At 36.3% G+C, this 16,159-nt stretch overlaps 1 protein-coding gene across 4 annotated transcripts in view; it reads left to right on the forward strand.

The window, feature by feature from the left end:
• Nucleotides 1–16,159, forward strand: part of VPS50 (VPS50 subunit of EARP/GARPII complex) — a 142,583-nt gene that overhangs the window by 99,701 nt on the left and 26,723 nt on the right. For 2 of the 4 annotated variants that reach the window (XM_059073917.2, XM_059073918.2), the window contains 3 exons: nucleotides 1,903–2,079; nucleotides 4,883–5,001; nucleotides 9,268–9,374. In XM_059073917.2, the coding sequence (XP_058929900.1) occupies nucleotides 1,903–2,079; nucleotides 4,883–5,001; nucleotides 9,268–9,374 (403 nt within the window). The remainder of the gene's footprint in view (nucleotides 1–1,902; nucleotides 2,080–4,882; nucleotides 5,002–9,267; nucleotides 9,375–16,159) is intronic. The other 2 variants (XM_067042500.1, XM_067042501.1) reach the window with 1 other exon arrangement.

The raw sequence follows: 16,159 nt of genomic DNA on the forward strand, positions 1-16,159 counted from the left end.
TAAATACACTGAAACATGTTGATTAATAAATGCTTTAAAGACAATGAAATTAACAATTTTAGCATTATTTTAGAGCTATTAAATTAAGATGATTCCTTAACATTATTTAAAATTCCAGCATTCATTTTAGAATCTCTATTTATTTGAGTTTATATTTAACCATCAATTTGTGTGTGTGTGTGTGTGTGTGTGGTGCATGCATATATAAACTTGCTGTAATTAGAAAACAACTTTTTTACAAGGTACGTTGAAACATTTCCATCCAAGTGAGCATTATATCCATTAAAGTGGTTACCTTGAAGTTTCAGTTATGTAAGATGAGTAAGTTCTAAAGATCTATGGCACAACATTTTGCCTGTAGTTAACAATACTGTACTATGCACTTAAAATTTTTTTTAATGGTAGATCTCATGTTGTAACCACAGTGGGGGAAAAAGTAAGTACACTAGAAACTATTTACAGCTGAGATAGTGTTCATTTGACACATGTATTCCTGTAGATTTTGTTTTAAAAAATTTTTGTCTTATTAATTTATAGTCACCCCTTGTTTAGAATTTTAAAAATAATGGTCTGATTTTTAAGCATTATTGTGGATCTGATTTAATGTATAGCTGCAACTTAAAAAGAAAATAAACACATCATTTGAAGCTTAGTAAACCAATGTAATTTTATTTTATTTTATTTATTTATTTATTTTTGGTGGTACGCGGGCCTCTCACTGTTGTGGCCTCTCCCGTTGCGGAGCACAGGCTCCAGACGCACAGGCTCAGTGGCCATGGCTCACGGGCCTAGCTGCTCTGCGGCATGTGGGATCTTCCCGGACTGGGACATGAACCCATGTCCCCTGCATTGGCAGGCAGATTCTCAACCACTGCGCCACCAGGGAAGCCCAACCAATGTAATTTTAAAGAAGATTATCTCCGAATATGAAAAATTTTAAATTGGGGAATAATATTAAGATGATTAAAAGGTATAAGAAAAATGTGTACTAAATTTTTGTTAAAATCATTAAATCAAGAGTTTTGTAATTCAAAAGAACTTTAGCCATTATTCCATCTCTTCCTCTAATTAGCTGTGTAATCTTGAACTTCAACCTGAATCCCTCTGGACTGCCTCAGTTTTCTCATCTGAGAAGTATGTGATTTGGACTGGGTGCTACAACTCTGTAGCTTTAGTATTTGTGATTCTTTCATCTAGATCGACCCTTTCATTTTACAGATGAGGAAATGGAGGCATAGGGAATCGGGACATTCCCAATATTATATAGGAAGTTAATGGAGTATAATGGATTAAAGTCAAGCTAGGACTAGAAGATGTATCATCTGACCTCAGCATGTATTTGTGTTGTCTGCTTCTTGGTATATGAAGAAAAATAAATGAAAGTTTATAGACATTAGTATAACAAAGAAAGGTATATCTTTTGTGCTTGGATTTCAATGTATTCACGTAGAGTATCTCAAATGGTGCAAGCTGTTTGACTTAACAACAATTAGTTTTTATGAATGACTTTATTAAAACTGTACTCTACTAGGACTTTTGCTGTTATGTAAAAATTTTTAGAATTATTATTCAAATTGAAGTTATTTTAAAAAATTTTGTGTGCAGTTCCATAAAGTAAGCCAAAAGCAGCTTGATGCAGATAACACTGTTTTAAGTGACATCAGCGACTGAGTTGTCTTTAGTAAAACCTTTGAACATGTATGTCCAAGTTTGTGCTTTCAGATAACTTGCAAGATTTAAAAATGAATAACCTAAAAGAAAAAAAGAAGAACCTAAAGAATAGGATTGTTTTCTTTACTGACTGCATCTGCATTGATGGAATATGTTTATATACTTGAATTTTATTGTTGTTGCTAAAAGGGATCTGGCTCCTTTTTGTTTTTTTTTTTTTTAAACATCTAGGAATTTAAATTCATGGAACAGTCACGTTCCCCATCAGTTTCACCCAGTAAGCAGCCATCCTCAACTTCCTCAAAAATGGTAACCTTGTTTGAGCAGTACTGTAGTGGTGGGAATCCATTTGAAATTCAGGCTGACCACAAAGATGAAGAAACAGAAGACGTCCTGGCTTCTAATGGGGTATGGGGTGTTTTTAAAACGTACTGTGGAACATTAGTGGGATTTTCTTATTGAGCGTGTTGTACCCAATGAGCAAGGTAATTGACTAGATTTATTCATACATTTACCACCCACCTTCCTACCTATATATTTAAGACACCTGTAATACTACTTGTACAGGTAATGAATGGCTTTCCAGTATGCTTTGTTGACATTGTCCTTTTAAATGATAAATTTTGCCTTTATGTTTATTTTAGGTTGTTATTAGATTACTTTATGTTCTTACCAGATTACTAATTGAGTAGGAGCATAGTTTATTCACTGCATAGTTATATAATTTATTGGATAGACAGATGTATGAAGGAATAGATCATCGGCACTTTTTTCTCAATTCCACTTGTTGGGTAACTAAGGAAGTCATTTTGTTCCATGTCCCCTTAACTGAAGCAGGATAATGTCTTGTTTAATTACCTGGCAGGGATATTTTGAGGATTTAGGAATACAGTGTTTTAACAGCACTCTGAGCAGCTCAAAAAACAATATAAACTAGAAGTAGTGTGAGTTAATGGAAAGGTTTGCAAGCAGATGAATGAATATGACCTTTATTATTGATTAGCTGTGTGGATCTTGGCAAGTTATTGTGATTTTGCGACCCTCAGTTTCCCCATATTTACAATAAGGAAATACTTACTTCACAGTTACCTATAGGGCCTTTTTACAGTATTTAATTTCCAGAGGGACTAGGTATAATTTTTATTTTAGATTTGATGAAGTTGAAGTGAAAACTGTTTTTTTGGGTTTGACAAAAATCTGTTGAATTTGTCTCCATATATTTGGTTTGTTTTTGTTATTAAGTGAAGATATAATTTTAAAAATATTGTCATGAAAATATACCACTATCATATTTTATTTTGAAGTAGAAGTTATTCCATAGAGAACCATATTTAAAATTATAATTTAGTGATTCTTTATGACATTTTGCCTCTATAAAGTAGACTAAACTGAAAGGAATTAAGTCATTCCAATATTTTTGAAATAATATATCCTTCTTCACTGATGATTTGTTAATTTAAATCTCTCATAGCATTTGATTCTCATTATTTCTGGCAGTTGTGTTCAATAAAGTAAGCACGAACTCTGAATTAACAAATACAGAACCGTTGTTCTTAAGCAAAATATGGGATTAAGTATCTGCAAGCCTCTGGTCACAACATTTTCACCAACTGGTCAATACACAACCTTGTTTTACGTGTGTTTTTCCTTAAAGACACCTAATTTAATATAGTGTTGATGCATTAACATTGAACATATGACCAACAGCACTGTAACTCATGCCTGAGTGAAGCTTATCTAACATACATGTTTTTACCTTAAGGCACATTACAGTCTTCTCGCACTTGGGAACACTAGACGGCACTTTAGTACTATGATTGGGGAGCATTCTGAACAGTGAAATCAAAAAGTACAAAAATTTTAAGAATGTGACACTAAATAGACTTTGAAAAGGGCACTTGTTTACAGCAGGAGGGCTGAAATAAGACGGTAGAGTGTCACCTTGCTTTTAGCTGGGAACATGTATGTAGGGTGACTCAAAAGTGTTTGCCACTCCACATGGCACACATCCGTGAATGACCAAGGAGTGTCATGAAGTATTGATGTTGAGGTTACAAATTTTATCAAGTAGGGAAATCTGCAAATAAAGAATCCTTGAAAATGAGGATCTGTTGTACTGTGGAACTGACCCTAGTTTGTGTAGAACACCTTTCTGAATGTCACCAGGATCACATTGTGTACAAGTGGGGGAAAATGTCTCTGATGTTGTTTGTAGTTATTAATGCGTGATCTCATCTTCACAGGTTCAGCATAGGTCCTGAGGGTCAGGGTCCACATCTTAAAACAGTCTGTCGTAATGCTTTAGACTCTTAAAAAATAGTTGTTGAATTAGGGGACTGACTTCTTCCCTTATTGTCATTATACTGGTCTCCTCAACTGGCAGATGGGGACAAAACTTCCTCATAGAATTGTTTTGAAGATTCAGTGAGACAATTTATGGGAGCACTTAGCCTAGTACTTGGTTGAAACTCAATAAATGTTAGCCATTATGTAATCATATTAGTTTATAGTATTAATCAGCACTGATGATGATACTGCCACTGCTTCCTTTGTTTTGTATGATGGACTCCACTGTCTTCTCCCATGCCGGCACTGGGCCATGGTGCCAAAAAAATGATGAAAAGGCACTCTTCCTCTCAAGAGCAAATCCACCATTTTTGTCCTTGGTCTCAGTAGTCCATAGGTACTAAGCCTAATTTTCTAAGTTGCCCTTGGAATTAAATCTCATCATAATGAATTAGATAGAATATTAGCATGTGTGTTGTGTTTATTAAGCTGACTTAATACTTCCAGAGTACCAGAATTGTATTCTCAAGCTTTTTATAATGAACTAGCAACATGGAAATAAATAGGATGAAACCACTTGAAGGAAGAGTTTTTTTAATCAAATAAACACTCTTTTCCTGTTCTAAGGTCTAGCAGGGTATGTGTTTGTTTTCATTTGTTTATATGGAGATTCTTTTGGGCATTTATAATAAGCTTTTGAAATATAATGTTTGTATTTTCTTTTGAGCTGGTTAAGGTAGGATGATGAAGAAGAAAATGGAAAGTTAATATGATTCTTGATGGCCAAATTAAAGCTCAGTTATTAAGAACTTTCATCTGTAATGTACTTCTTATAAAATTGGATACTTTTTTACTCTGTTGAAAGACTCCAAGAAAGGTTGGTTCTTCGTACCCATTGTTGAATAATACACTGTGTTCTTTTCAGTATGAATCTGATGAACAAGAAAAAAGTGCCTATCAGGAGTATGACAGTGACAGTGATGTTCCTGAGGAACTAAAACAAGATTATGTTGATGAGCAGACAGGCGATGCTCCTGTGAAAAGGTACTTATTGGAATTTATGGTATTTCTCATTTTATGTTGCACGTTTAACATATAGGATTTTCTTGAAAGGTTAAGAAAAAAAGTCAAAAATTAAACTTTTCTTTTGGTTATAGTGTCATGTGACAGAAGTTAATGTTTGTTTTTTTTAACATCTTTATTGGAGTATAATTGCCCTACAATGGTGTGTTAGTTTCTGCTTTATAACAAAGTGAGTCAGCTATACATATACATATGTCCCCATATCTCGTCCCTCTTGCGTTTCCCTCCCACCCTCCCTATCCGACCTATCTAGGTGGTCACAAAGCACTGAGCTGATCTCCCTGTGCTATGTGGCTGCTTCCCACTAGCTATCTATTTTACATTTGGTAGTGTATATATGTCCATGCCACTCTCTCACTTTGTCACAGCTTACCCTTCCCCCTACCCGTGCCCTCAAGTCCATTCTCTACGTCTGCGCCTTTATTCCTGTCCTGCCCCTAAGTTCTTCAGAACCTTTTTTTTTTTTTTTTTGGTTCCATATATATGTGTTAGCATACGGTATTTATTTTTCTCTTTCTGACTTCACTCTGTATGACAGTCTCTAGGTCCATCCACCTCACTACAGATACCTCAGTTTCATTTCTTTTTATGGCTGAGTAATAGTCCATTGTATATATGTGCCACATCTTCTTTATCCATTCATCTGTTGATGGACACTTAGGTTGCTTCCTTGTCCTGGCTGTTGTAAATAGAGCTGCAGTGAACATTATGGTACATGGCTCTCAGCAATCCCACTACTGGGCACAGACCCTGAGAAGTTAATGTATTTTAAAAATGATCCCTGGGGCTTCCCTGGTGGCGCAGTGGTTGCGAGTCCGCCTGCCGATGCAGGGGACACCGGTTTGTGCCGCGGTCCAGGAAAATCCCACATGCTGCAGAGCGGATAGGCCCGTGAGCCATGGCCGCCGAGCCTGTGTGTCCGGAGCCTGTGCTCCGCAACGGGAGAGGCCACAACAGTGAGAGGCCCGCGTACCGCAAAAAAAAAAAAAAAAAGATTTCCTGAAAGGCTAAAAATGTAGTTTTTTTGATAATGAGCATAACCCAAGAGCTCTTAATCTAGAGATCAGTGGATTTTGCTGAAAAACAAACTTTTGATTTATAGAATCAGTGCCGCCTTTGGAGGCGGTTTATGCTTCACATAGATCAGTTTATGTTTCACATTGATTTCCTTTTTCTCAAGGAGGAAAATAGTCATTTGTTTTGTATGTGGCTTTGCTGCCTCAATCTAGTAAATAGAGAAAAATCTTCTGAATGTCATTGATATTTGCTATTTGAGCCTCCTATTAAGGTTTCTTTTTTTGTACTTGAGTTTTGTTTTATGATAAACTGTCTTCTTCAAAAACTATGATAACTGTATAAGAATTTTTGTCACCTTTATTTTTATTTTTTTGCGGTACGCGGGCCTCTCACTGTTGTGGCCTCTCCTGTTGCGGAGCACAGCCTCCGGATGCGCAGGCTCAGCGGCCATGGCTCACGGGCCTAGCCGCTTTGTGGCATGTGGGATCTTCCTAGACCGGGGCACGAACCCATTTCCCCTGCATCGGCAGGCGGACTCTCAACCACTGCGCCACCAGGGAAGCCCTGTCACCTTCTTTAAATTGGGCCTGATTCTGATTTGTGAGTGAGGTAGTTTCATGACTGTGTATCAGATACTGAGTGACCACAAATATACTTTAATGATGGATTTAAGTATACTCTTCCCTACCCTTTACCCCCAAAGTACCTAGTGAATACTTGATTCACTTGACACCCTGATTGATATAATCTCTCACCTCAAAAGTGAACAACTCATATAATTTGGGATATTTTAATTGGGGAAATGTGTTTCCATTGGTTTACACAGATATATGGTATTTAATTATCTACATCTATGATCCATTATGAACTGAATAGAACTATTTTGTTGGACTTTTTCATTAGTTGTTTTGAGTATGTTTTTGCTAAAAGAAAAGGTCTAATTAAGTTGAAATGAACAAACGTCTGCCATTATATGTGTATGTCCTCACATTCTTTGTAGGGTTATGCAGCTTCCTAAACTGTCTTAACCTACCCCTAAGAAATATACACAATATAAACTACTGATTGCAGTTAACCAGTTGACTGTTATATCAGTTCCAACTTCTAAGTGTCTCTTGAATTTATCAAAATTTCCTGTATTTCACTGCTACCATCCTAGTTGATGCAGAAATCTCTGGGCCAGATTATTGAATCAGTCTCCTTACCGTGGCTTCCCATTTCCAGTCTTAACCCTTTCTAATCTGTTCTTGGATACAAATTTAGATTTTTCTTTTATATACACATTTGATCATGTCATTTTCCTGGTTAAAATGTTTAATGGCTCACCACTGCATTTAAGATACGGTTCATACTTGTTATAATCATGAGGTTCAACTCCTTTCACTGATCTGGCCTTGACTTACCTCCTTTCTTATCACATTTCCCCCTGCCCACTCATTCTCCAGGCCACCACTGTCAACTCCTTGTGCTTCTCTAAGCGTACTCTGTCCTCTTACTTCTGATCTTATTACATGTTGTCCCCTTTTTTAGTGTACTTACCATATAACTTCTACTTTTTCTTTGAGTCTAGCACTGCCCCCCAACCCCAGACTTTTACCTTTATACGTTATGCCTAATTCAGATTCTAAGGAAGGTATGTTTCATATTTGTAGGTCTGAAATCAGGATGCTTGGTACAGTTGATGTATAATTTTCCTAGAACATTATTTTAAGTGACATAGCTTCTTTTTTTGTTTACTATTTTATTTTTTATTGAAGTGTAGTTGATTTACATTATTGTGTTAGTTTTCAGTGTACAGCAAAGTGGTTTGCTTATACATATATGTATATATATTCTTTTTAAAAAGTCTTTTCCATTATAGTTTATTATAAGATATTGAATATAGTTCCCCATGCTGTACAGTAAATACTTGTTGTTTATCTATTTTATATCTATTTTTATGCATCTGTTAATCCCACACTCCCAGCTTATCCCCCCCTACTTCTCCTTTGGTAACCATGTTTGTTTCCTGTGTCTGTGAGTCTGTTTCTGTTTTGTAAATAAGTACATTTGTACTATTGTTTAGATCCCACATATAAGTGATATCATATAATATTTGTCTTTGTCTGACTGACTTCACTTAGTGTGATAATCTCTAGGCCCATCCATGTTGCTGCAAATGGCATTATTTCATTCTTTTTTATGGCTGAATAATATTCCATTGTATATATACACCACATCACCTTTATCTACTCATCTGTTGATGGACACTTAAGTTGCTTCGATGTCTTGGCCGTTGTAAATAATGCTACTGTGAACATTTGGGGTGCATGTATCTTTTTGAATGAGAGCTTTTGGCTTTTCTGGATATATGCCCAGTAGTGGGAGTGCTGGATCATGTGGTAACTCTAGTTTTAGTTTTTTAAGGACCCTCCATACTGCTCTCCATAGTGGCTGTATCAATTTACATTCCCACCAACAGTGCAAGAGGCTTCCATTTTCTCCACACCCTCTCCAGCATTTATTATTTATAGATTTTTGATGATGGCCATTCTGACTAGTGTGAGCTGATACCTCATTGTAGTTTTGATTTGCATTTCTCTTAATAATTAGCGATGCTGCACATCTTTTCATGTGCCTGTTGGCCATCTGTATGTCTTCTTTGGAGAAATGTCTATTTAGGTCTTCTGCCCATTTTTTGATTGGGTTGTTGTCTTTTTGTTATTGAGTTGTATGAGCTGTTTGTATATTTTGGAAATTAAGCCCTTGTCAGTCACATCATTTGCAAATATTTTCTCCCATTCTATAGGTTGTCTTTTCATTTTGTTTATGGTTTCCTTTACTGTGCAAAAGCTTATAAGTTTGATGAGGTACCATCTGTTTATTTTCGCTTTTATTTCTATTGCCTTGGGAGACTGACCTAAGAAAACATTGCTACAATTTAGTGACATAGCTTCGTTTAATGGTTGTTAATTAATGTCTGAGAACCAAAGAAATACATTATAGTACTTTTTTTTCTCTGTTTACTGATTTCTCTTCCCCTCTGTACTGTAAGCTCTGTAAGGACAGGAGGATAATCTCTATATCCCCAGCTGATACGTGGTAAGACTTTGAGTAACTAATTGGTGATTTTCAGTAACTAATTAGCAAATTAGATCCTAAGCTGAATTACTTATTGATTTACTACTTGACAACCCTAATTGCAAATCTGTTTTGTTTTCTCATATTAAGCGTTTCTCGAGAGACTCTAAAAAGCAGGAAGAAATCAGATTACAGTCTAAATAAAGTGAATGCACCCATCTTAACAAATACAACACTGAATGTAATAAGACTTGTTGGTAAGTAGCAACACCTTTAAAAAAAAACATTATTATAGCAGTTAAATTACTCTACATTTGTTACCAAATGGGTTTTCATTGTGTACTCCAGTGCCCACCACAGTGAATGATTTAAGATGGTCATATGTCAGTGCCTTCTCATCTTAATTGCTCCAAATAGTATAATACTAATATTAATGTCAATTTTTCTTTTATAGTTAACTACTTAGAATTTGTATCTTCCACTTTTTCTAAAATATTCCAATTAATAGAAATGTAGTGGAAAAATTCTCTGTGAGTTAGAGGTACATGTAGGATGATGATAATACCAGTTTTATATCTGCACAATATTTTGTACTTGTTTCATTGATCTTTGCAATCTTCTTGTCAGATAGGCAGAGTGGATAGTGATTTTCTGGCATTTTCAGACACAAGAGTTCTATAAGCTAGATGTTCACACCATAGGAAATGTTGTTCTTATTACAGATAAGACCTTTATTGATGATTTTGTAGAAGGCAAATAGCATGAAGAAATGCCATATGAAATATTTAGGTTTGAAGATGTTATGGATTTTTTAATATCAGCATTTCAAAATTTTATATGCTATCTCAACCTTTGTATTTCACAAATAGGTCTTTACATTTGACAAATAAGTTATAGGGATGTCTTCTCATGTTAATTAAGTCATCTATACCAGTCAAGAATCTTAGTGGTTTTCTATAAAGATCTCTGTCTTCTGTTTATGGAGATGATAATTTCCTGTTGCCTGGTTTAATTACTCTTAGCTCTGATAAAATAGTCTGTGTTCCTGAAGATAATTTCTAAATTTCATTAATGAATAGGATAAAGAAAACTTTTTTAAGAAGTCCCACTTTCTTTTAGGGAAAATAGTGTGGAAAAGTAATAATGAACTGAGCAGAAAAGAAAAATTATGTATTTTTATGACACAGAAAAATGACAGATTCTAAAAAGCTATTGTATGGCTGATTATTACTGGGGAATTAACTTTTCTTCTTTATCCAAGAGAGCTAACTGAACCTAGCATCTTGAGTTAGTCTCTAGAATTTACAGAATCAGAATTAGAAGAATTCTGAAGAGGTCATCTGGTATAATTTACCATAGAATGAGGATTTCTGTCTTTACTGCATCTGATATGTGGTGGCCATCTAGCCTCTGTTTTATGTCTTACAATAGCTGGAAGCATATTACTTTGCAAGACTACTCATTCTGCTATTAGACTGATTTAATTGGTAAAAATCTCGTCCTCATGGTAAACCAAAATCTCTATCTCTGTCTCTGTCTCTAATTCTAACCTCTGGTCTTAGTTATACCCTTAAAAGCAAAAAGAGTAAGTCTATACTTCTTTCTCCTACTTTTCCATGTAGTCACTTTTCAGATATGTGGTGGTAGGTATACTGTCCTTCCTTTCTTTGTAATTACCCTTCCCCAATCCATTCTTCAGGGTCAGTGTGCTCAGTTGCCTTATATGATCCTCACTGATGGATATTCCAAAGTCCTTGTCATCCTCCTCAGTCTTCGGTACTCACTGTAGTTTTCGGCGTCTGGATACACGCTTGAGATGTAGTTGAATGAAGTCAGCTTTTGCTCGGTTATGTTGAGGTAACTATCCCTAACATATCAGTGGCTTTCAACCCAGAGATTTATCGTGATGCATATTGACTCCTGATCATCTTAGTTCTGCCCCGTGTATGTCTTCATTTTGAGATGCAGGCTGAAAAAGTAGCATTAATCTGGTATTTGGGGAGAAGAGTAGAGCTGAACCATGTTATGACTCTTAAAGCTGCCACTCTGATGTGCCACCCTGACATATCACTGGTCATAGCAAGTCAGGCTTGACTGGAAGAGAGAAGTGTACTTCTGTCACAGGAAGGCACAACCAGTCCAGGGCAGTGGACAAGGATGCATAATCCTCTTACAAGGAGTGGAGGTGGGGAAGAGCAGATAATTGGGGAAAATAATACAATCAACCACATTTAAGTGGTTGTATATTTTTTTTTCCTTACCTAGTTCAAAAAGGACTAGGGGTCATCATATTGCTTTTTACTCTAAAAGACATACATTCACTCAAATCAAATCAGATATAAAGCCACAACAAAATTGAGGAGAGGGAAGTCATGTTTTATTCAGTTCAGTGCAGACAAATCCAAATCTTCACTTCTTGATAGGCATAAGGAAATGAAGAAACAATGCATTGTGCTATTCTCATTGTCTAAGAAGGGATATTATAATGATAGAAGTGTGCTGCTGGTGCTAAGTTCAGAAGATAGTAACAACGAATTCTTATATAAGGATAACTGACCAACACAGTGGACACTGTTTTCTAACTGTGGACTTACAGTAACAGAAAAGCTGCTTTCTTATGGGCCTTTGTTAATTAACCATATAAAACAAGAGCAGTCCTGAATAAAACCTTACTCAGAGAAGAGAATCTGACAGTTGTCATTTCAGTCTTCTTCCCACTAGATCTTTTACTAGAGTTGCAGTTAGGAAACAAGGCCTAGTATGAAAATTTAACTTTCATGTCTTTTCCATTTAGGGCTGGGATTAGGTGCTGCCATTATTCCCCAGTAGACTTTCATGCCTACCACTTTCTCTCTCCCTGGGATGTCTTTATCTTCATATTGTACATATTCATAAAATAGAACTTTAAGGGAACCACTCACTAAGGGGTCTCCAACTAGTAAATGCACTATTCCAACCACGGTTGTTATTGCATAGAGGTGCTTGAAGACTATAAACTGGCAAAGGTGATGTCTCTACTTACAAAGCCAGAAGTACAGTTGTGTAAATAAGATAAAGTTTTGGTGCCTGGGAAGATGAAGGAACTAATTGTTGGGAGACACATTTTAGAACATTAAAGGAATATTCAAAATGTTGTTTTTAAGTGGTATTTATTTGGCATAATTAGGAGAGATTAAACAAGAGTGTTAATGGGGCTTCCCAGCCCCAGGTGGTACCTAAATCTGTTAGAAAGGCTTGGCGTTTTTTCACAAGCGCAGAGGACCAATCAGAACGCTTGCTTGTGAAAAAAGAAAATCCTGTTAGCCTGACGATTTCTTGCAGACAGAGGCAGAGAAATTTTAGGGAATGTGTCTCATCACTGAAGTAGCCTTGGTATCCAAGGAGGCAGCTCTCACTTGAGCGGTTGTGATAGGTCTGAGGGGCAGAAGATAGGTTGCCGAAACCCATGTTTGTAAAACCTACAGACCTTACAACAAAATTATTACTTTAGCAGCTGGAAAAAATACACACCAGCACATACTCAGGACTTAACATTAAACCAGAATATGTACATAAGGGATATTTAGTCATACTGTGGCTGAGTTGCAGTGTATATGATGGAGAACACAGAAATAGGAGGGAAGAAATCTCCTTCATTGGTACATTCTTTTAGGTGAGGCATTGATATTTTTATTTTATCATGGAGTGTTTTAAATTGAAAAAGTAATGCATGAAAATGGTTAAAAATTAAAATACCTTGAGGTATAAACAAAACTCCTGACCTCCAAGTCTCCTTCCTCATTTATAGCATTTCCAGTTTGCCTTTATGTGCTCATTATACCCATTGATGATCTCTCAACTTAGTGCACTGTAGTAAGGGTAACGAACATCCTTCCAGCTCAGATTCTGTTCTTGCTTTTGCCCCATCAGATTGTCAGCTCCTACATGAGGAGAGAGTTTGTCATCTTTGCAGCATACAGAGCAACCAGCCAAGTGCTTTTCACTTTTGTAGGTGCTCAATATACATTGGACTGACAAAACTTAATTTGTAAAATCTGAGTGTTAGAGAAACACTTTTTGCTCCTCTCTTGTAATAATCCACAATGGAAGGAGCCCCTCACCCTCACCCCTGACCCATGCACATGTGTACACACACACACACTTCCAGCACTTCTTTTTACCCTGTGTTCCCTCCTCTGCATAGGGTTGTGGCTCACTGATTGAATTCCCCTGGGCCGCCTTTCCTGTGGTAATCACACTCCTCTCTCTGCATTTCCTATGATGAGCTAGTAAGGCAGGCCTTGTCTTGTTCCTTTTGGGTGTAGTCCTTGTCCATCCATGCTGCTACCTGGTTGGTTTCTTTGCCAGTCCCTCTGTGTGTCTCTTCCCCTTGAGTATAAGGACTCATGGTCTAGATTTAGGGTGAGAGAGGGGTTTTTAAAAATTGAAGTACAGTTGATTTACAATGTTTCAGGTGTAAAGCAAAGTGATTCAGTTATATATAGATATATACACAAACACACATATACATAATATATATGTATATATTTCTTTTTCAAATTCTTTTCCATTATAGGTTATTACAAGATATTGAATATAGTTCCCTGTGCTATACAGTAGGTCCTTGTTATTTATTTTATATATAGTAGTTTGTAACCCCAAATTCCTAATTATCCCTTCCCCACTTTTGGTAACCATAAGTTTGTTTTCTATGTCTGTGAGTCTATTTCTGTTTTGTAAATAAGTTCATTTGTATCATTTTTTGGATTCCACATATAAGTGATATCCTGTGATATTTGTCTTTCTCTGACTTTGCTTAGTATGATAATCTCTAGGTCCATCCCTGTTGCTGCAAAGGATGAGAGTTTAAACAGTGCTTCCCCTGTGAAGCTTTTCCTCATCTTTAGATTAGGTTAGATTCCCTTCACGTAACATCCTATATATACTTCTCCCTTTTTGCATTCATGATAAGTATATTTATTTTAAAATAATAGCAGAGGTAGCTAAGACTTCTTGCTCTTTTATTATATGCTATGTAAACACTTCACATGAATTTTCTCATGAATTCTTCATAGTACCCTTTTTACAAACTAAATTGAAGCCCAGAGATAAATAACTTGCCTTATGTCTGTCAAACAACTGGTAAGTGGCAGAACCATCTTGTCTGATCTTAGAGCCAGTAAGTTCTTAATTTTCATGCTTCACAGCCAGTGGAGGACATCTGGAGCATTAATTCCTGGACAGAGTTCAGCAAGGTTATAATATAGGTTGGAGGCAGAAGTAGGAACTTCTCGCAGTTTGTAATTTGGGAAGAGACATCTTTTCTGGTTATCTGGGCTATGTATTAGGTCACCTTTCTCCATGTTCCCAAAGCATGCTGTGTCTACTGCTCTCTCTGTGCCTTCTGTCGGGAACTCCGGAGAGGAAGAGAGAGGGTGGTATGCATCTGACCCATATCTTGAACCACTGACCACATTTTTCCATCTAGGCTGGCTAACTTTAGAACCATGCTTCTATTTTTTTATCAAGGTAGCACCTCTCACAGCAACACATTAAATAGTAAAGAAGAGCTTGTGGCGAAAAGCAGGTGTCTCCCACCCACCCACTGCTCCCTACCAGGAGTATGAAGGCAATCTCTTGGTTTGTTTCTGTTTGTCTTTCTTCTAGTTGTAATTGCCCAGAAAAGGGTGATAAAAGTAAATGTTGTGAATCCTTGTCAGTCTAAATATGTCTTTATTCTGCTCTTTCACAGAGTGACAATTTAGTTGGGTATAGAATTGCCGTTAAAAATTACTTTTCCTCAGAAAATTAAAACCTCTAATGTTCTATTCATTTTATTGTAGGTGAATTTCTTCTCTCTCTCTCTCTCTCTCTCTGAAACCTTTTAGTGTTTTTTCCCTTGATGTTTCAGAATTCTCTATTGACATATCTATGTGTGAGTTCTTTTTCATTTAGTGTGTTGGGTAGTTCGTGACCCTTTCAATATGAAGGTTCATGTGTTCCTCAGCTGTGACTGATACTACTGTTTCTTTGAGGATTTCCACCTCCCCATTTTCTTTAGTCTCTTTCTTTGATTTCCCCTTACTCAAGTGTTTAGTCTCTTAGGTTGGCCCTTTATGTCTGTCATATTTTTCTAAATTCTTTTTGCTGTACCTTCTGGAGACTTCCTTTTTCCCATTTCTTTAATTTTTTATTTAAAAAATCACATTTTTAATGACTTTACATCTTTAAGAACCCTTCTATAATCTGTGCTTTTTCCTGCCATATTCACCTTTTATAGGGTTTTATATAATTACTGTATTTCTCTTCCTTAGCTTCAATTAATTTATTTTCTCTGGGCCTAGCTTTTCTTTTTACTTTCAGTCTCTGAATTTTCCTCATGGGCCTGGTGATGTTTGATTATTCTTCCCTAAAATAGAAGGCCTATATAGCCATTGTGGGTGTCCTCTGCTGAGTAACTAGAACTGTGTTGGAGCTGGCTCTTTCTCCTTAGAATGAATCCTGAGTAGGAACTTTATGTATAGAGTAGGGCAGGTCTGGGTGGATTTACTGGTAGCCTTTACATTATGGGGACAGATTCCCAAATTCCCAGAATGAGATAGATTTTAATCTGTGGTGCCAATATCCACACTAGTAACCTTAGCTTTTCTAATTTATTTTTCTTAAGTTTGCTCAATTTGGGTGGTGAGGGGGCTTGTTTACTTCTTTTGAAGAGGAATCCTAGGGGGTTTTATTGTTTTTGTCTGTGGGAAAATTCTGGCAGCCTCTACAGTAGTCCCCCCTTATTTGTGGGGGATATGTTCCAAGATATCCCCTGTGGTTGCCTGAAACCACAGATAGTAGCAAACCCTAAATATACTATGTCTTTTCTTATACATACATACCTATAATAAAGCCTAATTTATAAATTAGGCACAGGAAGAAATTAACAACAAAAACTAATAATAAAAATAGAAAAATTATAACAATATACTATAATAAGTTATGTAAATGTAGCCTCTCTCTCACACACAATATCTTATTGTACAGATTTAATGCCTTTGCCATTTTAGCTAAGCACTTA

This window comes from Kogia breviceps, chromosome 9, assembly GCF_026419965.1.
Source record: "Kogia breviceps isolate mKogBre1 chromosome 9, mKogBre1 haplotype 1, whole genome shotgun sequence".
NCBI lineage: Eukaryota > Metazoa > Chordata > Mammalia > Artiodactyla > Physeteridae > Kogia > Kogia breviceps.